The following is a 23,977-nucleotide window of genomic DNA, read 5'->3' on the forward strand; positions in this document are numbered from 1 at the left end:
CGCTGAATCATGTTGTTCTTGTATTCTATTTGCTTTCTCTCTTGGTTGGATATATGAATAAATGACCAGTAGAAGACATGCAGCTCTTCAATAAACTACCGCTCCCCACCCCTGTGTTTAGGATGGTAGGGCATAACCCGTCGACATTTCAACCAGCATCCGGGGCGTCCCCGGGGCGTCATCACACAGAAGTAAACGCACACAACGATAGAGAGACTAGGCATTCCAGAACAAACAGAAAAGACAACAACTTTTCTCTTGAGCGGGATGGACAAACACAGCCTTTAGTCTGGATGTCCAATAGCCTAGAGGTATCCAATGCAGCAGTATTACTGTACATTACATCAGTATTACTGTACATTACATCCATTTTAATGTCATAAACCCTTTAGCTGAAGAGTCGTCTGATTGGGATGTGCGCCTGTGGTGGAGATGCAGCATGTTTTAAAGACCATTTGTGATTTAAAAATACAAATAAAACTATCGTGTTTCAGTGGCGAGACTGCCTTGTATTTCTAAAAATATGGCCAGTAAAAATATGACCCACAGCCGGAATAAATGCTGTGGAGTCCGCTCATGAGAAGAGGGCCACAGGCAACTTTCCTCACCTGAAACCCCGCCCTTCTGAGCGCTCTTCCGCTTGCTGATTGGCTTCTGAGATCTCTCCTGGCCGCTGGTTGGCTGTCCCTGGCGAGAGAGCTGGAGAATTCGCTCTTTACAGAGTGGGGCGGAGGCGCGCGGGCAGAACCCACAAAGACAGACCAGCAGCCTCTTACCACAGCGCAAGACCTAACGGAGCTACTATACCGGGGAACTAGAACGGACAGGGCTCCAGGATGTCTCCGAGGTCTCGTGCGTGAAAAACCACAGAAGGAACTATCGAAACAGATACTGCAAAGCGAGGCAGGAGTTTGATTGCAAGGAAAATCTGGATATAACAGTTCATTTTATTATTGCTTTTGGATAAGTTGTTTCCAACTTCGCTTGACGGGTTGGAGTAGGTTACCAACTGTGCTTCCAGTGGAGGATTTCATATTGGCGACCGCGCACTCTGAAGTGGACTAAAGTTTCCCCAGTACCCGGTGGACTACCCTACCAGGCAACGCCCGGAACCCGATCAATTGATAACTTTGGAACTTTTCCTCCTCGTGACAATGAGTCGGGCTGTGGACGCTCTTGCGGCGGTAGCGCTCTCCCTCGCGCTGCTGTGCGTTCCAGGACACCTTGGTCTGGTGCGTGCGTTCGGCGAAGAGACAGAGGAGATGACGTGCGACCCGATACGCATCGCCATGTGCCAGGACCTGGGCTACAATGTCACCAAGATGCCCAACCTGGTGGGCAACGTCCTGCAGTCAGACGCGGAGCTCCAACTCACCACCTTCACACCACTCATACAGTATGGCTGCTCCAGCCAACTGAAGGTACAAACGCACGCACGCACGCACGCACACACACACACACACACACACACACACACACACACACACACACACACACACACACACACACACACACACACACACACACACCTATCCCTAAACCTAACAAACCTTATTTTACATTTCAGTCATTTAGCAAACACTCTCATCCAGAGCGACTTACAGTTAGGGTTAAGTGCCTTGCTCAAGGGCACATCAACAGATTGTTTCACCCGAGTCAGCTCAGGGATTCAAATCAGCAACACTTCAGTTACTGGCCTAATACTCTTAACCACTAGGTTACCTGCCATCCTAACTCCTAACCCCTAATTGTAACTTCAAACCTAGCCCTAAGCCTAAAATAACCTTTGTCATGAGAACTGTGACTTTGAGGGATTTCTGGTACCCACAAGGATAGTAATACAAGACCCCCTCCCCAGACACACACACTCTCTCAATTCAAGGGGATTTATTGGCATGGGAAACAAACATATGTTAACATTGCCAAAGCAAGTGAAGTAGATAATATACAAAAGTGAAATGAAGCATGTCTCTCTAGCTGCTCCAGCCGACTAAAGACATGTTGGTTCTCCGGCTGGGCTGTGTGTTGGAGCAGGCAGTGGAGAGAGGGAGACAGAGAGCACATGACAGAGTCACAGGGAGACCATCCAGTCTTGGTTCAGCAGCACGGGGCAGTGATATAATATATATCCGAGGAGAGGGCCAGGCAAGCTCTATAGAGTAACAACAATACTGCCCTCAGTACCAGTCTCTGTAAGGCCACTTGTCTGCCTGAACCGCCATGAAGCTGGAAATTAAATCCATCCCATTTTGTCCTTCTCAAAAGGTTTTTATTGTCCTGACCGAAATGCCCAATGAGTAGTTATTTGTGTGGTTCGATGGCGATGGCATAAATGGATCCAGTTGATCATTTCCTGTGGTTTACCACTCCATAGTCTGTAGACACAACAACAAACTGGCTCCTCTTTCTCTAAGAGCGTCCCTGACCGTGGACATATATTAACATATATTCAGTCCATTACTCCAATTCTAATGTATTTAAGGGCTTTTGTGGTATTATTGTGGTGTTGTAGTAGTCTGGATGCTATAGGTTATTGGAGTGATGATGGGGCTGTAGTAGTCTGGATGCTATAGGTTATTGGAGTGATGATGGGGCTGTAGTAGTCTGGATGCTATAGGTTATTGGAGTGATGATGGGGCTGTAGTAGTCTGGATGCTATAGGTTATTGGAGTGATGATGGGGTGGTGTAGGTTGTAGTAGTCTGGATGCTATAGGTTATTGGAGTGATGATGGGGCTGTAGTAGCCTGGATGCTATAGGTTATTGGAGTGATGATGGGGTTGAAGTAGTCTGGATGCTATAGGTTATTGGAGTGATGATGGGGCTGTAGTAGTCTGGATGCTATAGGTTATTGGAGTGATGATGGGGTTGTAGTAGACTGGATGCTATAGGTTATTGGAGTGATGATGGGGTTGTAGTAGTCTGGATGCTATAGGTTATTGGAGTGATGATGGGGTTGTAGTAGACTGGATGCTATAGGTTATTGGAGTGATGATGGGGCTGTAGTAGTCTGGATGCTATAGGTTATTGGAGTGATGATGGGGTTGTAGTAGTCTGGATGCTATAGGTTATTGGAGTGATGATGGGGCTGTAGTAGACTGGATGCTATAGGTTATTGGAGTGATGATGGGGCTGTAGTAGTCTGGATGCTATAGGTTATTGGAGTGATGATGGGGCTGTAGTAGTCTGGATGCTATAGGTTATTGGAGTGATGATGGGGCTGTAGTAGTCTGGATGCTATAGGTTATTGGAGTGATGATGGGGTTGTAGTAGTCTGGATGCTATAGGTTATTGGAGTGATGATGGGGTGGTGTAGACTGTAGTAGTCTGGATGCTATAGGTTATTGGAGTGATGATGGGGTTGTAGTAGTCTGGATGCTATAGGTTATTGGAGTGATGATGGGGCTGTAGTAGTCTGGATGCTATAGGTTATTGGAGTGATGATGGGGCTGTAGTAGTCTGGATGCTATAGGTTATTGGAGTGATGATGGGGTTGTAGTAGTCTGGATGCTATAGGTTATTGGAGTGATGATGGGGTTGTAGTAGACTGGATGCTATAGGTTATTGGAGTGATGATGGGGTTGTAGTAGTCTGGATGCTATAGGTTATTGGAGTGATGATGGGGTTGTAGTAGTCTGGATGCTATAGGTTATTGGAGTGATGATGGGGTTGTAGTAGTCTGGATGCTATAGGTTATTGGAGTGATGATGGGGCTGTAGTAGTCTGGATGCTATAGGTTATTGGAGTGATGATGGGGCTGTAGTAGTCTGGATGCTATAGGTTATTGGAGTGATGATGGGGTTGTAGTAGTCTGGATGCTATAGGTTATTGGAGTGATGATGGGGTTGTAGTAGTCTGGATGCTATAGGTTATTGGAGTGATGATGGGGTTGTAGTAGTCTGGATGCTATAGGTTATTGGAGTGATGATGGGGCTGTAGTAGTCTGGATGCTATATGTTATTGGAGTGATGATGGGGTTGTAGTAGTCTGGATGCTATAGGTTATTGGAGTGATGATGGGGCTGTAGTAGTCTGGATGCTATAGGTTATTGGAGTGATGATGGGTCTGTAGTAGACTGGATGCTATAGGTTATTGGAGTGATGATGGGGTTGTAGTAGTCTGGATGATATAGGTTATTGGAGTGATGATGGGGTTGTAGTAGTCTGGATGCTATAGGTTATTGGAGTGATGATGGGGTTGTAGTAGTCTGGATGCTATAGGTTATTGGAGTGATGATGGGGCTGTAGTAGTCTGGATGCTATAGGTTATTGGAGTGATGATGGGGTTGTGTAGACTGTAGTAGTCTGGATGCTATAGGTTATTGGAGTGATGATGGGGTTGTAGTAGTCTGGATGCTATAGGTTATTGGAGTGATGATGGGGTGGTGTAGACTGTAGTAGTCTGGATGCTATAGGTTATTGGAGTGATGATGGGGTTGTAGTAGTCTGGATGCTATAGGTTATTGGAGTGATGATGGGGCTGTAGTAGTCTGGATGCTATAGGTTATTGGAGTGATGATGGGGTTGTAGTAGTCTGGATGCTATAGGTTATTGGAGTGATGATGGGGTTGTAGTAGTCTGGATGCTATAGGTTATTGGAGTGATGATGGGGCTGTAGTAGTCTGGATGCTATAGGTTATTGGAGTGATGATGGGTCTGTAGTAGACTGGATGCTATAGGTTATTGGAGTGATGATGGGGTTGTAGTAGTCTGGATGCTATAGGTTATTGGAGTGATGATGGGGCTGTAGTAGTCTGGATGCTATAGGTTATTGGAGTGATGATGGGGCTGTAGTAGACTGGATGCTATAGGTTATTGGAGTGATGATGGGGTTGTAGTAGTCTGGATGCTATAGGTTATTGGAGTGATGATGGGGCTGTAGTAGTCTGGATGCTATAGGTTATTGGAGTGATGATGGGGTTGTGTAGACTGTAGTAGACTGGATGCTATAGGTTATTGGAGTGATGATGGGGTTGTAGTAGTCTGGATGCTATAGGTTATTGGAGTGATGATGGGGTGGTGTAGACTGTAGTAGTCTGGATGCTATAGGTTATTGGAGTGATGATGGGGTTGTAGTAGTCTGGATGCTATAGGTTATTGGAGTGATGATGGGGCTGTAGTAGTCTGGATGCTATAGGTTATTGGAGTGATGATGGGGTTGTAGTAGTCTGGATGCTATAGGTTATTGGAGTGATGATGGGGTTGTAGTAGTCTGGATGCTATAGGTTATTGGAGTGATGATGGGGCTGTAGTAGTCTGGATGCTATAGGTTATTGGAGTGATGATGGGGCTGTAGTAGTCTGGATGCTATAGGTTATTGGAGTGATGATGGGGTTGTAGTAGTCTGGATGCTATAGGTTATTGGAGTGATGATGGGGTTGTAGTAGTCTGGATGCTATAGGTTATTGGAGTGATGATGGGGTTGTAGTAGTCTGGATGCTATAGGTTATTGGAGTGATGATGGGGTTGTAGTAGTCTGGATGCTATAGGTTATTGGAGTGATGATGGGTCTGTAGTAGTCTGGATGCTATAGGTTATTGGAGTGATGATGGGTCTGTAGTAGTCTGGATGCTATAGGTTATTGGAGTGATGATGGAGTTGTGTAGTTTGTGTAGGTTGTGTTGTGGTTGTCTGTCTCTTGTGGTTCAGTGTGAGAGGTCTGGACTGACGGCCGTGAGAAGTCACCACCCAACAGATTAGGCTCTTTCTTACACACACACACACACACACACACACACACACACACACACACACACACACACACACACACACACACACACACACACACACACACACACACACACACACACACACACACACACACACACACAGCTGTGAACAGCACTCAGGTTACCTGGGGGAGGAAAACAAGCCTTCTCCAGTCCAGCTAGAGAACAGTATCACAGCTTCAACAGAGAGAAACATCACTGATATCATCTCTCACACTCTCACAGTGCTGCCCTGCGCTTCCCACGCCACACGGTAGCCCCCCCCATACACACACACTTAGCCCCTATACATTAACTTGTATAGATGGTGTGTTTATGGCTAGACAATTATCTTTACTGAACTATGCTGACCGGAGAGTGAAAGTAGAGTTTGTCCCCCTCGGTTAAAGTACCCCAGACGTTTGTCCCCCTCGGTTAAAGTACCCCAGACGCTTGTCCCCCTCGGTTAAAGTACCCCAGACGTTTGTCCCCCTCGGTTAAAGTACCCCAGACGTTTGTCCCCCTCGGTTAAAGTACCCCAGACGTTTGTTCCCCTCGGTTAAAGTACCTCAGACGTTTGTCCCCCTCAGTTAAAGTACCCCAGACGTTTGTCCCCCTCGGTTAAAGTACCCCAGACATTTGTCCCCCTCGGTTAAAGTACCTCAGACGTTTGTCCCCCTCGGTTAAAGTACCCCAGACCTTCACGCAGTAGCATTTTGCCTTTCGGTAGGCCGTCATTGTAAATCAGAATTTTGTTTTTAACTGACTTGCTTAGTTATATAAAAATAAATGTCTCCATCACATTATCTGTATGACTATTAAATGAACTGTTTTTGTTGTAGTGGCTTTAATAATGATTTAAAAATTCACTAAAGTTTTCACCACAAACTTTTGTGCTCGTTGCCTGGTTTTCCCGACATTTCCAGTTGTAGTCTGAAAGTAGAATAGGAAGCAGACTAAGGACCATGATGTAACACAGGGAAAGCAGACAGAGCAATGCACACAGAATCATCATAACATTTTAGAAATTCATTAAGTGTACATATGCAAAGATAACACCCCTCTCTGTCTCTCTCTCCAGTTCTTCCTGTGTGCGGTGTACGTGCCCATGTGTACAGACAAGGTTCCCATCCCCATCGGGCCGTGTGGCAGCATGTGTCTGTCTGTCAAGAGGAAGTGTCTGCCAGTCCTAATAGAGTTTGGCTTCGTCTGGCCAGAGCTGCTCAACTGCAGCCTGTTCCCCCCTCAGAACGACCACAACCACATGTGTATGGAGGGTCCGGGGGACGAGGACGCCCCTTTCCACCCCGTCCGACCCCTGCCCCCCCAGGAGGAGGAGTGCCAGGCCCTGGGGGCCGGGCCAGACCAGTATGCCTGGGTGAGGCGGAGCCACAGCTGTGCACTGCAGTGTGGGTATGACGCGGGGCTGTACCGGCGCGGGGCCAAGGTGTTTACAGACGTGTGGATGGCAGTATGGGCAGTGTTGTGTTTCCTCTCTACCACCCTGACCGTCCTCACCTTCCTCCTGGACTCAACACGTTTCTCCTACCCCGAGAGACCCATCATCTTCCTCTCCATGTGCTCCAACCTCTACAGCGTGGCCTACCTGGTGAGGACATAGGACTTAGAGGGGGTAGGCAACACTGGTCCTGGAGTGTTGCAGGTGTGCTGAATTTAGGCAACCACTGAACTGATCAGTTAGTTCTGTTGGTCCGGTGTGGTGCCTAGTTTGAACAAAATCCAGCAGTACCTGAAGGACTCCAGGAACAGGGTTGCCGACCCCTGACTGACATGATTAAAATCAGTTTAAAAGCCCTCTGGCTGTTTCTCAATAATTTAAACTAGCCTCCTCCATGATCACTAATATGAGAGGTGGAAGCAGTTTGTTGTAAAACTGTCCAGTCCTTTCAGCTACCAGTAGAGATGAGGAATGAAGATAATCAATCAAATGTATTTCTAAAGCCCTTTTTACATCAGCCGATGTCACAAAGTGCTATACAGAAACCCAGCCTAAACCCCCAAACAGCAAGCAATGCAGGTGTAGAAGCACGGTGGCTAGGAAAAACTCCTTAGAAAGGCAGGAACCTAGGAAGAAACCTAGAGAGGAACCAGGCTCTGAGAGGTGGCCAGTCCTCTTCTGGCTGTGCCGGGTTGGAGATTATAACAGAACTTGGCTAAGATGTTCAAATGTTCATAAATGACCAGCAGGGTCAGATAATAATAATCACAGTGGTTGTCGCGGGTGCAACATGCTAGAGTATGTAGACCCAGCCCTGGTCTCCTGGGGGCCTGATGTCTCCAGGATGACCCCTGGTCTCCTGGATGACCCCTGGTCTCCTGGGGGACCCGATGTCTCCTGGATGACCCGATGTCTCCTGGATGACCCCTGGTCTCCTGAATGACCCGATGTCTCCTGGATCACCCCTGGTCTCCTGGATGACCCCTGGTCTCCTGGATGACCCCTGGTCTCCTGGATGACCCCTGGTCTCCTGGATGACCCGATGTCTCCTGGATCACCCCTGGTCTCCTGGATGACCCGATGTCTCCTGGATGACCCCTGGTCTCCTGGATGACCCGATGTCTCCTGGATCACCCCTGGTCTCCTGGATGACCCCTGGTCTCCTGGATGACCCCTGGTCTCTCCTGGATGACCCCTGGTCTCCTGGATGACCCCTGTGTCTGTCTGTCTCCCTGTAGGTGCGCCTGACTCTGGGTCGGGAGCGTGTATCCTGTGACCTGGAGGAGGCAGCGGTACCTGTTCTGGTACAGGAGGGGTTAAAGAGTACCGGCTGTGCCATCGTCTTCCTCCTGCTCTACTTCTTTGGCATGGCCTCCTCACTGTGGTGGGCACACACACACACACACACACACACACACACACACACACACACACACACACACACACACACACACACACACACACACACACACACACACACACACACACACACACACACACACACACACACACACACACACACACACACACACACACACACACACACACACACAGGCCAAAAGTATTACACTCTAAGGAATAGATTTGAATGAAACCGTTAGAACAGTGGACTCCCAGCTCTCTAACCCGTCTCTCTGCCTCCTCCCAGGTGGGTGATTCTGACTCTGACCTGGTTCCTGGCTGCAGGGTTAAAGTGGGGTCACGAGGCCATCGAGATGCACAGCTCCTACTTCCACATAGCAGCCTGGGCCATCCCCGCCGTCAAGACCATCGTCATCCTCATCATGCGACTAGTAGACGCTGATGACCTCACGGGGCTTTGCTACGTGGGTAACCTACAGCAAGAGGCCCTGACGGGCTTCGTGGTCGCCCCGCTCGCCACCTACCTCCTCATCGGGACACTGTTCATCTGCGCCGGCCTGGTGGCCCTGTTTAAGATCCGCTCCAACCTGCAGAAGGACGGGGCCAAGACGGACAAGCTGGAGCGTCTGATGGTGAAGATCGGGGTGTTCTCTGTGCTGTACATGGTACCTGCGTCCACCGTGATAGGCTGCTACCTCTACCAGCTGTCCCACTGGGGGGACTTCAGGGCCAGTGCCATGGACTCATACGTGGCAGCAGAGATGCTGAGGATTTTTATGTCTCTGCTGGTGGGCATCACGTCGGGCATGTGGATCTGGTCGGCCAAAACCCTCCACACCTGGAAACGGTGCTCTGCCCGGCTGTGGAGGGACGGCCGGGCAGGGAGGGGCAAGCGGGCACCGGGGGACAGCTGGATAAAACCTGGCAAGGGCAATGAGACAGTGGTGTGAGGAGAGAGGGAGAGAAAGAGGGAGAGGGGAAGATATTAACCGGGTGGCTTTATAAAGCAAACCTGCCCCCAAACCCACTACTAGATCCACTAGCTGCTGGAGAGAATGAAAGAGAAGAACAAACAGATAAATAGCCCCACTAAGCAGACAGTGGTTTCCTATGCCCACTTTGTCTGTGGTTCTCTCCCTACTAGCAGACTAACCCGCTGCCAGAGAAGAGACTGACCCTGCAGCCTACAGCAGACTCTGATCTATAGAACCTTCTGACTTCAGAGAGTTGTTTTAAAGGTTGAATCTACACTGGAGAGTCATGGTCCAGATGATGTACAGAACTAAACTACAGCCACACTGAAATGCACTATGACTAGCTGATGTATCTGGGTTAACATGCCTTATGAGGAACGGGAGGCTGGGCTGCCCAGCCAGCCACACTCTGGACGCTATAAAGCTATGCTACTGCAAAGGCACCTGGAATTTGTAGTGACTAGACTCTATGGTGTTGCAGCTAAGGCACTTGGGAAACGTAGGCCTGTGTCCTTTACCTCAGTCCTCAGTGAGCAGCACAGCTGACCTCCACACAGTCTTAACGAGGAAACAGACACTCAACTATGAACTCTGAACTTTAACCCTTGACCTTCTCCAGTCACTCATGGAACCCTTAGGAATGGCGATCAGTAATGAACCGGCGTAAGGTTCTTCCTGTATTTTAGAAGTAAATGAAGGGTTATTATGACTGATGTTAGACAATCAACCCCCAAAATACACACACACACACACACACACACACACACACACACACACACACACACACACACACACACACACACACACACACACACACACACACACACACACACACACACACACACACACACACACACGGAGCCAAACTCATACAGTCTGTACAGTTGCACCCTTGTGCAATCCACTGCCATCAAATCTGCTGCATCAGCTGAGTTATTATTGCATTAAGCTGCAACCATCAATAGACCGTCAACACAACACACACAGCAGAAAGACAGTCAAACACAGAGACAGCAGAGAGACAGTCAAACACAGAGACAGCAGAGAGACAGTCAAACACAGAGACAGCAGAGAGACAGTCAAACACAACACACACAGCAGAAAGACAGTCAAACACAGACAGCAGAGACAGTCAAACACAACACACACAGCAGAAAGACAGTCAAACACAGAGACTGCAGAGAGACAGTCAAACACAGACACAGCAGAGAGACAGTCAAACACAGAGACAGCAGAGAGACAGTCAAACACAACACACACAGCAGAGAAACAGTCAAACACAGAGACAGCATGAGAGACAGTCAAATTACTGCAGCCTGTCTCTCTACTCTGTTACTGCAGCCTGTCTCTCTACTCTGTTACTGCAGCCTGTCTCTCTACTCTGTTACTGCAGCCTGTCTCTCTACTCTGCTACTGCAGCCTGTCTCTCTACTCTGTTACTGCAGTTACTGCAGCCTGTCTCTCTACTCTGTTACTGCAGCCTGTCTCTCTACTCTGTTACTGCAGCCTGTCTCTCTACTCTGTTACTGCAGCCTGTCTCTCTACTCTGTTACTGCAGCCTGTCTCTCTACTCTGTTACTGCAGCCTGTCTCTCTACTCTGTTACTGCAGCCTGTCTCTCTTCTCTGTTACTGCAGCCTGTCTCTCTACTCTGTTACTGCAGCCTGTCTCTCTACTCTGTTACTGCAGCCTGTCTCTCTACTCTGTTACTGCAGCCTGTCTCTCTACTCTGTTACTGCAGCCTGTCTCTCTACTCTGTTACTGCAGCCTGTCTCTCTACTCTGTTACTGCAGCCTGTCTCTCTACTCAGTTACTGCAGCCTGTCTCTCTACTCTGTTACTGCAGCCTGACTCTCTACTCTGTTACTGCAGCCTGTCTCTCTACTCTGTTACTGCAGCCTGTCTCTCTACTCTGCTACTGCAGCCTGTCTCTCTACTCTGTTACTGCAGTTACTGCAGCCTGTCTCTCTACTCTGTTACTGCAGCCTGTCTCTCTACTCTGTTACTGCAGCCTGTCTCTCTACTCTGTTACTGCAGCCTGTCTCTCTACTCTGTTACTGCAGCATGTCTCTCTACTCTGTTACTGCAGCCTGTCTCTCTACTCTGTTACTGCAGCCTGTCTCTCTACTCTGTTACTGCAGCCTGTCTCTCTACTCTGTTACTGCAGCCTGTCTCTCTACTCTGTTACTGCAGCCTGTCTCTCTACTCTGTTACTGCAGCCTGTCTCTCTACTCTGTTACTGCAGCCTGTCTCTCTACTCAGTTACTGCAGCCTGTCTCTCTACTCTGTTACTGCAGCCTGTCTCTCTACTCTGTTACTGCAGCCTGTCTCTCTACTCTGTTACTGCAGCCTGTCTCTCTACTCTGTTACTGCAGCCTGTCTCTCTACTCTGTTACTGCAGCCTGTCTCTCTACTCTGTTACTGCAGCCTGTCTCTCTACTCTGTTACTGCAGCCTGTCTCTCTACTCTGTTACTGCAGCCTGTCTCTCTACTCTGTTACTGCAGCCTGTCTCTCTACTCTGTTACTGCAGCCTGTCTCTCTACTCTGTTACTGCAGCCTGTCTCTCTACTCTGTTACTGCAGCCTGTCTCTCTACTCTGTTACTGCAGCCTGTCTCTCTACTCTGTTACTGCAGCCTGTCTCTCTACTCTGTTACTGCAGCCTGTCTCTCTACTCTGTTACTGCAGCCTGTCTCTCTACTCTGTTACTGCAGCCTGTCTCTCTACTCTGTTACTGCAGCCTGTCTCTCTACTCTGTTACTGCAGTTACTGCAGCCTGTCTCTCTACTCTGTTACTGCAGCCTGTCTCTCTACTCTGTTACTGCAGCCTGTCTCTCTACTCTGTTACTGCAGCCTGTCTCTCTACTCTGTTACTGCAGCCTGTCTCTCTACTCTGTTACTGCAGCCTGTCTCTCTACTCTGTTACTGCAGCATGTCTCTCTACTCTGTTACTGCAGCCTGTCTCTCTACTCTGTTACTGCAGCCTGTCTCTCTACTCTGTTACTGCAGCCTGTCTCTCTACTCTGTTACTGCAGCCTGTCTCTCTACTCTGTTACTGCAGCCTGTCTCTCTACTCAGTTACTGCAGCCTGTCTCTCTACTCTGTTACTGCAGCCTGTCTCTCTACTCTGTTACTGCAGCCTGTCTCTCTACTCAGTTACTGCAGCCTGTCTCTCTACTCTGTTACTGCAGCCTGTCTCTCTACTCTGTTACTGCAGCCTGTCTCTCTACTCTGTTACTGCAGCCTGTCTCTCTACTGTGTTACTGCAGCCTGTCTCTCTACTGTGTTACTGCAGCCTGTCTCTCTACTCTGTTACTGCAGCCTGTCTCTCTACTCTGTTACTGCAGCCTGTCTCTCTACTCTGTTACTGCAGCCTGTCTCTCTACTCTGTTACTGCAGCCTGTCTCTCTACTCTGTTACTGCAGCCTGTCTCTCTACTCAGTTACTGCAGCCTGTCTCTCTACTCAGTTACTGCAGCCTGTCTCTCTACTCTGTTACTGCAGCCTGTCTCTCTACTCTGTTACTGCAGCCTGTCTCTCTACTCTGTTACTGCAGCCTGTCTCTCTACTCAGTTACTGCAGCCTGTCTCTCTTCTCTGTTACTGCAGCCTGTCTCTCTACTCTGTTACTGCAGCCTGTCTCTCTACTGTGTTACTGCAGCCTGTCTCTCTACTGTGTTGCCAGTCTATACCGGACATGTCCTCTGTTTCCATGAGTCTGAATGTATAACACTCTGGTTAATAGGTTTCAAATGCAACCTTATCCTTCCCCATATAGTGACCAAGCCAAACACTATGAGGAATAGGGTGTGGTTTAGGAAGTGCCTTTTGAAGTGTGATTTTAACCTGTTAGTACCTAAGACCTTTGGGTACTGCCAACCCCACAACTCCGTGAAGTACTTTTAGAAAATGAACTATTTTGTAAAGAGAAACAGGTGTTTGATGTCTTTTAATGTATTATAAGAAATGCTAATTTATCTTTGTAAAAAAAAAAAGAAGTCTAAAATCTAAAAACATGTTTATTAAAAATATATACTTTTGTATCAGAAGAAGGAAAAATAAAAACGTTTTGGTTTTACAATGTGCTCTACTTGTATTTATTGCATGTGTGAATTAATGTTGTCCAATTAATACACAGATTATAACCTTTGTAATATATTATATCTGGATTTCATCAGTACTACATCAAGTCAAACTTGAATCTGGATTTAAAATAAACTCAAAATTCAGATTTACAGGATAAAATGGACAATGCGTGCATGACCTGATGCCCCATCCACTGCTATGAACGTCATGGTTTGTTACTGTAATGAACTGTCCACTGCTGCTCTCTAGCGCTTCAGTGCTGTAACTACACCCTAAAGTCTGTCCTCTGTGAGACCAACTTCAAACGCAACTGGCCTGAAAGAAACACAATTTGGCGACAATCACATTCACTGACTCTAAACTAAAACATGTAACATTTCCACCTGCAACTAGTGCCAAATGTAAATTACATACCAATTGTAGCAAAGAAATAGAAATCCACGAGAGTAAAACACAATATTTTTTTGAACGCTGCATGACAGCCGAACTTCGTCTGTTTGGCTACGGTTCGCTAGATTGACAACAAAAAACACTGTTGGCCAAAACATCACCTAAGTAAAACTTTGTCACGTCCTTGCAACTGATGTTTAGTGGATTATGATCAGGTCAGAAGCAGTACTGAGCCATTTTAGGCACGTCTAAGCCGTATCTTTAAAAAATTTATTTTTAATTATAGCTTATAGTTTACTCACACATGCATCAACAACAAACCTGCACGATGATGAAGTATTTCAGGTGCAGCAACATACATCCCAGCTAGCACATTTGGTTCCTTGTAAGTTGTGGGAACATACATGTTTGGTTTCCCATTGGTTCTGGGAACCAAGCCATACATTTCCTGACTTTTTGTTGTTGTTGACATTTTGAGAATGGAAGTGAACATTTCTGGGATTGTTCATTATTAGTTTGCTGGTTCTGATTCCATGTTTCTATGGTTCCCTGAAAGTTTTCCTAGGAGGTTTAATTAACATTCTGTGAATGGAAAATCTAGGTTATTTGAAAGTAATTAAACAATGTTCTGAGAACATGTTTCAATAAGACTCTTAATAACACTGCTAGCTTAGTTTACCTGTTTGGAACAGCAAACACATGACACATGGACATTCTTCTGCTTGGGCATTAATCATTAAAACACGTTTCCTTTTTTTTTTATTGTGGCACGGTGTCAGTCAGATTCAAACCTATGATCTTCTGCCCATGAAATGAGTCTACTGTGCCACCACGATGGAGCAGGCGTGCTATTTAAATAAACAAAAACGAACGTCCATTTTAGTTTATTCAAACAGACCGTCAATATTGTATGCAGCCGACACACCTGAACAAGACAGAGGGGGGAGAGAGTTTTGTTGATGCTGAGAACAGAATGTATATGTTTTTTTTAACCTTTATTTAACTAGGCAAGTCAGTTAAGAACAAATTCTTATTTACAAAGACGGCCTATGAACAGTGGGTTAACTGCCTTGTTCAGGGGCAGAACGACAGATTTTTACCTCGTCAGTGCAGAGGATTTGATCTTGCAACCTTGCGGTTGCTAGTCCAATGCTCTGAACACTAGGCTATATGTTTTTAAATAACATTCTTTAAACATTACTTATGTTTTCTTGTGGTTTTTATGGAGAAAAAAAAAGTTTAATATTCAGAGAACATGACTTTCAATAGAACCATGAGGAAACCTGCAGAAAACATTATGCTGATGTACTGGAATTGTCTGAGCAATTTGAGAACATGACTTTAAATAGAACCATGAAGAAACCTGTAAGAAATGTTACGGGAAGGTTTATGCAAAATAACAATAGGACAACCACTCTCTCACCAAGCTCTAAGAATCATATGGTTCTCAGAACATTATGTGCCAGCTGGGATGGAACAAAAATAGGCCTACTTTAAGAGACCTGATTATCTCTCTCACTCTCTCCGTTCCTCTCTCTCTCTCTCTCTCTCCCCTCCCTCTCGCTCTCTCTCTTTTCCAGAGGATGTAGGTAATTTCTAAAATTACCCCCTATCCTTTAACAGGAAGTCAGTTACAAAAATAACAACGTTAAAGCTGTGTGTCTGAACCATGATTCAGCGAATCACTGCCTGGTTAACCTGTAGGCCCCATGTACGGCTGTGTGTGTTTGTATGTGCATCTTGTGCGTGTGTGTGTGTTTGTGTGTGTGTGTGTGTGTGTGTGTGTGTGTGTGTGTGTGTGTGTGTGTGTGTGTGTGTGTGTGTGTGTGTGTGTGTGTGTGTGTGTGTGTGTGTGTGTGTGTGTGTGTGTGTCTGTGAGTGTGTCTGTGAGTGTGTCTGTGTGTGTGTGTGTGTGTCTGAACAGGCATGATCTAAATGTGTAGGTTAGATTACCTTCCTGTAATATAATGTCTGCTGAGCTGAGTGTTTGTTGAAGAGCTCAGTCAAAAGCCTGAGGGAGCTGAAAGTGACAGCGTCTCTATCGCTCCCAGATGTCCACATCCATATCTATGTAATGGTAGTGAGAGTGTGTGTTGTGGGTCTGGGGCAGGAGGTCTTCATCGGGGAGGCACAGCTATGTAATGGTAGTGAGAGTGTGTGTTGTGGGTCTGGGGCAGGAGGTCTTCATCGAGGAGGCACAGCTATGTAATGGTAGTGAGAGTGTGTGTTGTGTGTCTGGGGCAGGAGGTCTTCATCGGGGAGGAACAGTTATGTAATGGTAGTCAGAGTGTGTGTTGTGTGTCTGGGGCAGGAGGTCTTCATCGGGGAGGCACAGCTATGTAATGGTAGTGAGAGTGTGTGTTGTGTGTCTGGGGCAGGAGGTCTTCATCGGGGAGGCACAGCTATGTAATGGTAGTGAGAGTGTGTGTTGTGTGTCTGGGGCAGGAGGTCTTCATCGGGGAGGAACAGCTATGTAATGGTAGTCAGAGTGTGTGTTGTGTGTCTGGGGCAGGAGGTCTTCATCGGGGAGGAACAGTTACGTAATGGTAGTCAGAGTGTGTGTTGTGTGTCTGGGGCAGGAGGTCTTCATCGGGGAGGAACAGTTATGTAATGGTAGTCAGAGTGTGTGTCTGGGGCAGGAAGTCGTCATCGGGGAGGCACAGCTATGTTCATCCCACTGGGAGGATTGTTTTTACCTCCAATAAAATTCCTGTCTGATATTCCTGGGAATGTGATTATCAGAGCAGTACTCCCATGTCCACCCCGAATACCACAGAGCTCAGAGACCTGCTCTCTGTTTTATGTGTGTGTGTGTGTGTGTGTGTGTGTGTGTGTGTGTGTGTGTGTGTGTGTGTGTGTGTGTGTGTGTGTGTGTGTGTGTGTGTGTGTGTGTGTGTGTGTGTGTGTGTGTGTGTGTGTGTGTGTGTGTGTGATGTTTGTGTGTGTGTGTGTGTGTGTGTGTGTGTGTGTGTGTGTGTGTGTGTGTGTGTGTGTGTGTGTGTGTGGTGAAGTTAGTTTGATCACGTGGAGCTGATTTACTCCATCTCTCAGTGACAGAAGGACCCCGTGATCATAACTTCCTGGGCTTCAGGAGGAAGGCCAATGGAAAATTGGACAATCGTGCTGCAGGCTTTGGAGTCTGGTCAGACTGGCCGGACCTCAATGATCTCTGCAACCGGACTGGAGTGTAGCTCAGGTGGACACGGACTGACAGGCAAACTGAGCCAGTGACTGGAGTGAAGCTCAGGTGTGTGTGTGTGTCTGGGTGTGTGTGTGTCTGGGTGTGTGTGTGTGTGTGTGTGTGTGTGTGTGTGTGTGTGTGTGTGTGTGTGTGTGTGTGTGTGTGTGTGTGTGTGTGTGTGTGTGTGTGTGTGTGTGTGTGTGTGTGTGTGTGTGTGTGTGTGTGTGTGTGTGCACCTGCGTTCCTGTTCAGATTCCTTTTTGCCCCCCTTAGCCAGAATCCTGCAGCTGTTAACTCCTGGCTGGATTAGGTTTAAATGATTTTCCCACAATGCTCAGTCCCTCTCCTGTTTGGACAGATGAGCTGAATAGCCACATGGGGCCCACCTTCATGGATATAAAAGCATTAGATTAATGGAAGCATGGTTTGAGTGAGTCTCCACCATATATCTTGTGTAGCCTCAGTAGTGATTTGTAGCTTCAGTGATTCTGGTAGTGAGAGCTCTCTCTCTCTCTCTCTCTCTCTCTCTCTCTCTCTCTCTCTCTCGTTCTCTCTCTGTCTCTCTCTCTCTCTCTCTCTCTCTCTGTCTCTCTCACTCTCTCACTCGCTCTCTCTCTCTCTCTCTCTCTCTCTCTCTCTCTCTCTCTCTCTCTCTCTCTCTCTCTCTCTCTCTCTCTTTCTCTCTCTCTCTCTCTCTCTCTCGCTCTCTCGCTCTCTTGCTCTCTCTCTCTCTCTCTCTCTCTCTCTCAGATGAAGGATTTATGAACAAAAGCACCATTCTGCACTAACTGTAATTTATATTCAGACATTTGGAACAACACAAATAAATAATCATAACATTTAAAAGTATATAAATATAAAAATATAGACAAATAGCCAAGACAAATAGAAACAAATTGTAGTATATAAATAAAAATAAAAAAGAGAATTGAATATTTACATTATTACCCTATTGCTAACAAAAAACACACAAATAAAACAAAATTGCACAAATCCTATAATCACAAAAATACACAAACAGAATAACACACGTATAAAGAAGAGAACCTGATTATTACACTATTGCACTTCAAACAGGAAACACACAAACTAAATTGCACAACTGCCATCTAAACCCTGACCTTTCTCGCCTTCCTTGATGCAAAGTCATCAATTACTGTAAATCATCATAAGAAATCTGCCCAGCATTTGCATGGTTAATATTGATGACAGCAAGGCCAGTAAGGCGTTCCTGTGACATGGTGGACGTCAGGTAGGATTTGATGAGCTTCAGCTTTGACAAGCTCCTCTCTGCTTCAGCTACGGCCACTGGAAGAGTAAGACAAATTCTGAGAGCAGTCCACACATGTGGATACATTTCTGAGAGCTCCCTTTCGTGTATAAATATCAGCATCTCAAGCAGGGTCATGGTCTTCGATGGCAAGTCAGGCAAGTTCTTCAGTTCCTGTGCAAGCTCTCTGCCATCCAAGTCTGAGTGTTCGTTATAGTGCAGTGTCATACTAAGGGGCCTCACATTGTTCTGTCAGCTCCTCATTTAAGAGACTTTGGAAGGTTGTCAGCGCTCCAAACTTCTCTCCCACATTTTCCAAAGCGGAAAATCTTTCCTGAAGGGCTGAGGTTGCAGCATCAACAACGACATTGATAAATGTCACCTCCAGCATCTTCAGGGCATCACTCAAAGGCTCATCAAATGATTCTTATGAAAAGTGCCGCTATGTGGACCTCAGCCTTTTTTGTTGTAGAACAGTCTCTACATTCATACCCTCACAAATATCCTTGGCTGACGTTTGTGCAGTCATAAAGCCTGTTGCCCTGTAGTTGCTGAGCCGTCTCGCTGTCTTTCTGAGAGAAGACTGACTGCAACATCCACATGCATACTGGGAGACTGCATCAGCTTGCTCACATGTTGGATCTGGCTTAAGATGTCATACCACACCACCGTACAGATGCTGAAGTGGTATGATCCCACCTCCTCTGACAAGGACTGGTCCTCAATCTTTATCACAGGGTCTTTGGTTTGATCCCTCACCTCAATCAGTGCCTCTCTCACCGCTGCTGCCTGATACCTCAGTGGCTCGACACTCTTAACTTACCTCTCCCACCTCGTCTCAGTTCACATCTTCACAGTGACGTCCACATGTTTTCTCAGGATGGTCCATCGCTGTGTGGAGGCTGAGAACAAGGTGTACAGTTTGTGTAAGATGACAAAGTAACCTGTGGCATCGACAGAACTTTTAGCAGCATCAGCCACAACCAGGTTCAATGTGTGAGCCCCACATGGCACAACCAGGTTCAATGTGTGAGCCCCACATGCCACAACCAGGTTGAATGTGTGAGCCCCACATGGCACAACCAGGTTCAATGTGTGAGCCCCACATGCCACAACCAGGTTGAATGTGTGAGCCCCACATGGCACAACCAGGTTCAATGTGTGAGCCCCACATGCCACAACCAGGTTCAATGTGTGAGCCCCACATGGCACAACCAGGTTCAATGTGTGAGCCCCACATGCCACAACCAGGTTCAATGTGTGAGCCCCACATGCCACAACCAGGTTCAATGTGTGAGCCCCACATGCCACAACCAGGTTCAATGTGTGAGCCCCACATGCCACAACCAGGTTCAATGTGTGAGCCCCACATGGCACAACCAGGTTCAATGTGTGAGCCCCACATGGCACAACCAGGTTCAATGTGTGAGCCCCACATGCCACAACCAGGTTCAATGTGTGAGCCCCACATGCCACAACCAGGTTCAATGTGTGAGCCCCACATGCCACAACCAGGTTCAATGTGTGAGCCCCACATGCCACAACCAGGTTCAATGTGTGAGCCCCACATGGCACAACCAGGTTCAATGTGTGAGCCCCACATGCCACAACCAGGTTCAATGTGTGAGCCCCACATGCCACAACCAGGTTCAATGTGTGAGCCCCACATGCCACAACCAGGTTCAATGTGTGAGCCCCACATGGCACAACCAGGTTCAATGTGTGAGCCCCACATGCCACAACCAGGTTCAATGTGTGAGCCCCACATGGCACAACCAGGTTCAATGTGTGAGCCCCACATGCCACAACCAGGTTCAATGTGTGAGCCCCACATGGCACAACCAGGTTCAATGTGTGAGCCCCACATGCCACAACCAGGTTCAATGTGTGAGCCCCACATGGCACAACCAGGTTCAATGTGTGAGCCCCACATGGCACAACCAGGTTCAATGTGTGAGCCCCACATGGCACAACCAGGTTCAATGTGTGAGCCCCACATGCCACAACCAGGTTCAATGTGTGAGCCCCACATGCCACAACCAGGTTCAATGTGTGAGCCCCACATGGCACAACCAGGTTCAATGTGTGAGCCCCACATGCCACAACCAGGTTCAATGTGTGAGCCCCACATGCCACAACCAGGTTCAATGTGTGAGCCCCACATGGCACAACCAGGTTCAATGTGTGAGCCCCACATGCCACAACCAGGTTCAATGTGTGAGCCCCACATGGCACAACCAGGTTCAATGTGTGAGCCCCACATGGCACAAGCAGAGTTCTTGGATTCGTTTCCAGGAGTCTGGCTTGGACACCTTTGTTTTTGCCTCTCATGTTGGCCCCATTATTATAAGACTGTCCTCTGCAGTCCTGAAATGGAATGTTACTAAGCTCCTCTAGTCTGTTGAGAATCAGGGATGCCAAATGTTGGCCTGTGGACTCAACTGCCTCCAAAAACCCCATAAAATGTTCCTTTATGTGGGGCTCCTCCTTCAGTGACACAATTCTAATCACAACTGACAACTGTTCAGTGTGGCTGACACCTGAGGCTCAATCTAGAATGATAGAGAAGAATTTTGCCAGCTTGATGTACAGAAGGAAGTCAACAAATCAATGAGTTTATTCTGTATTTGGTGGCCAAGGTAGCTGGTGGTGTGACTCGAGGTCCCTTTTTGGACACGGTTAAAGTGCTCTTTCATGACTGGATCAAATTGTACCATCAGTTTAACCTCTTTGAGGAAATGTCCATTTGATGGAGAGTACAGTGTTTCTGTGTGTCCCCTTAGTGCCAGATTTCTAATTGCCAGAGACGGCACAATAGCAGTCAGACGTGTCAACACCTCTGTCCATCTTGTCCTCTCAGCCTCCATAAGTACCATCTCATGCTGTCACATCCTGACCTAACTACAATAATTAAGAAAACAAAGAATACTAAGGCCAGGGCGTGACACATGCTTATCAATTGTTTCCCATTTTTTGATCCTCATTGCTAGTTCTTTCCATGTTTTCATGCAGTTTTGGTGTTCTGGACTGCTGTCGTGTGAAGTCAGCAAAGAACTTGCATGTTTCCAGTCTGTCAGTCCTGCGTTTGCTAAATACATTTTCTTCTTAGAAAAGAGTTTGCAGCAGAAGCAGAAGAGGCTGTTTCTTTCAGAATACACCAACCAACTTCTAGGGATGTTTTCACCACTCACCAAGGTCTTCCTGAAATACTGGTGGTGGCACTCTCATTGTTTTCACTCTCATTGTTTTCACTCTCATTGTTTTCACTCTCATTGTTTTCACTCTCATTGTTTTCACTCTCATTGTTTTCACTCTCATTGTTTTCACTCTCATTGTTTTCACTCTCATTGTTTTCACTCTCATTGTTTTCACTCTCATTGTTTTCACTCTCATTGTTTTCACTCTCCTTCCTTGGGAAAACAAAGTCAGGTGGTACCTCACTTGGTCCTCTGCAAACTAGTTGTGTCTGAATTCTGTCAGTCAGAACTGAAGGCCTGTCAGCAGGGTCTGTAGACAGTGGTTCATCCTCAGCAGTAGGGTCTGTAGACAGTGGTTCATCCTCAGCAGCAGGGTCTGTAGACAGTGGTTCATCCTCAGCAGCAGGGTCTGTAGACAGTGGTTCATCCTCAGCAGTAGGGTCTGTAGACAGTGGTTCATCCTCAGCAGTAGGGTCTGTAGACAGTGGTTCATCCTCAGCAGTAGGGTCTGTAGACAGTGGTTCATCCTCAGCAGCAGGGTCTGTAGACAGTGGTTCATCCTCAGCAGCAGGGTCTGTAGACAGTGGTTCATCCTCAGCAGTAGGGTCTGTAGACAGTGGTTCATCCTCAGTTGCAGGGTCTGTAGACAGTGGTTCATCCTCAGCAGCAGGGTCTGTAGACAGTGGTTCATCCTCAGCAGTAGGGTCTGTAGACAGTGGTTCATCCTCAGCAGCAGGGTCTGTAGACAGTGGTTCATCCTCAGCAGTAGGGTCTGTAGACAGTGGTTCATCCTCAGCAGTAGGGTCTGTAGACAGTGGTTCATCCTCAGTTGCAGGGTCTGTAGACAGTGGTTCATCCTCAGCAGCAGGGTCTGTAGACAGTGGTTCATCCTCAGCAGTAGGGTCTGTAGACAGTGGTTCATCCTCAGCAGCAGGGTCTGTAGACAGTGGTTCATCCTCAGCAGTAGGGTCTGTAGACAGTGGTTCATCCTCAGCAGTAGGGTCTGTAGACAGTGGTTCATCCTCAGCAGTAGGGTCTGTAGACAGTGGTTCATCCTCAGCAGTAGGGTCTGTAGACAGTGGTTCATCCTCAGCTGCAGGGTCTGTAGACAGTGGTTCATCCTCAGCAGCAGGATTTGGTGGGGATACTGCTACAGGCATTTCTAATGGAGAGCACATGGGCATTAATTTATACATGTTATTCACATTATTTACAGTGGTGGAACATCCCACATCAATGACGGACTGGCCATCTGGAGCACCTGGTGTTTTCCCGGTGGCCGCTTGACAATTGGGGCCGATGCCCCCGCTTAAATAAAAATAACCAAGTGCTGTGTGTCTGACTGGCCCAGGCGAGTGGGCTGCCAGCCCACCGCCACTGTGGTTGGGTATTATATCTGTCAGCCTCTCTCTCCCAGCCAATTACTTTTGGTCCAGTCCATTCTAACTTTACCTGGGCCCCGCCCCTTTCCCATCTCTGTTAAGTGGGGACATTTGGATAAATAGAGAAACAACAAAAGTCGGTACATAGAGTTGAGGTCAGAAGTTTACATAAACTTAAGTTGGAGTCATTAAAACTTGTTTTTCAACCACTCCACAAATTTCTTGTTAACAAACTATAGTTTTGGCAAGGTGGTTAGGACATCTACTTTGTGCATGACACAAGTCATTTTTCCAACAATTGTTTACAGACAGATTATTTCACTTATAATTCACTGCATCACAATTCCAGTGGGTCAGAAGTTTACATACACTAAATTGACTGTGCCTTTAAACAGCTTGGAAAATTTCAGAAAATGATGTCATGGCTTTGAGAAGCTTCTGACAGGCTAATTGACATAATTTGAGCCATTTGGAGGTGTACCTGTGGATGTATTTCAAGGCCTACCTTCAAACTCAGTGCCTCTTTGCTTGACATCATGGGAAGATCAAAAGAAATCAGCCAAGACCTCATAAAAAAATTGTAGGCCTCCACAAGTCTGGTTCATCCTTGGTACAAACAACAGTACGCAAGTATTAACACCATGGGACAACGCAGCCGTCATAACGCTCAGGAAGGAGACGCGCTCTGTCTCCTAGAGATGAACATACTTTGGTGCGAAAAGTGCAAATCAATCCCAGAACAACAGCAAAGGACCTTGTGAAGATGCTGGAGGACACAGGTACAAAATCTATGTCCACAGTAAATCGAGTCCTATATCGACATAACCTGAAAGGCCGCTCAGCAAGGAAGAAGCCACTGCTCCAAAACTGCCATAGAAAAGCCAGACTACAGTTTGCAATGGCACATGGGGACAAAGATTGTACTTTTTGGAGAAATGGCATCTGCTCTGATGAAACAAAAATAGAACTGTTTGG

At 47.0% G+C, this 23,977-nt stretch overlaps 1 protein-coding gene across 1 annotated transcript; it reads left to right on the forward strand.

Moving 5' to 3' along the window:
- Nucleotides 1-594: 594 nt before the first annotated feature.
- LOC129832546 (frizzled-4-like) lies at nucleotides 595-9,478 on the forward strand. The gene is made up of 4 exons (XM_055896690.1): nucleotides 595-1,421; nucleotides 6,788-7,315; nucleotides 8,404-8,549; nucleotides 8,814-9,478. The coding sequence occupies exons 1-4, from the start codon at nucleotides 1,155-1,157 to the stop codon at nucleotides 9,475-9,477; spliced, it is 1,605 nt and encodes a 534-aa protein (XP_055752665.1). The 5' UTR covers nucleotides 595-1,154; the 3' UTR covers nucleotide 9,478.
- Nucleotides 9,479-23,977: the final 14,499 nt, after the last annotated feature.

Source organism: Salvelinus fontinalis, chromosome 33 (assembly GCF_029448725.1).
Source record: "Salvelinus fontinalis isolate EN_2023a chromosome 33, ASM2944872v1, whole genome shotgun sequence".
Classification (NCBI taxonomy): domain Eukaryota; kingdom Metazoa; phylum Chordata; class Actinopteri; order Salmoniformes; family Salmonidae; genus Salvelinus; species Salvelinus fontinalis.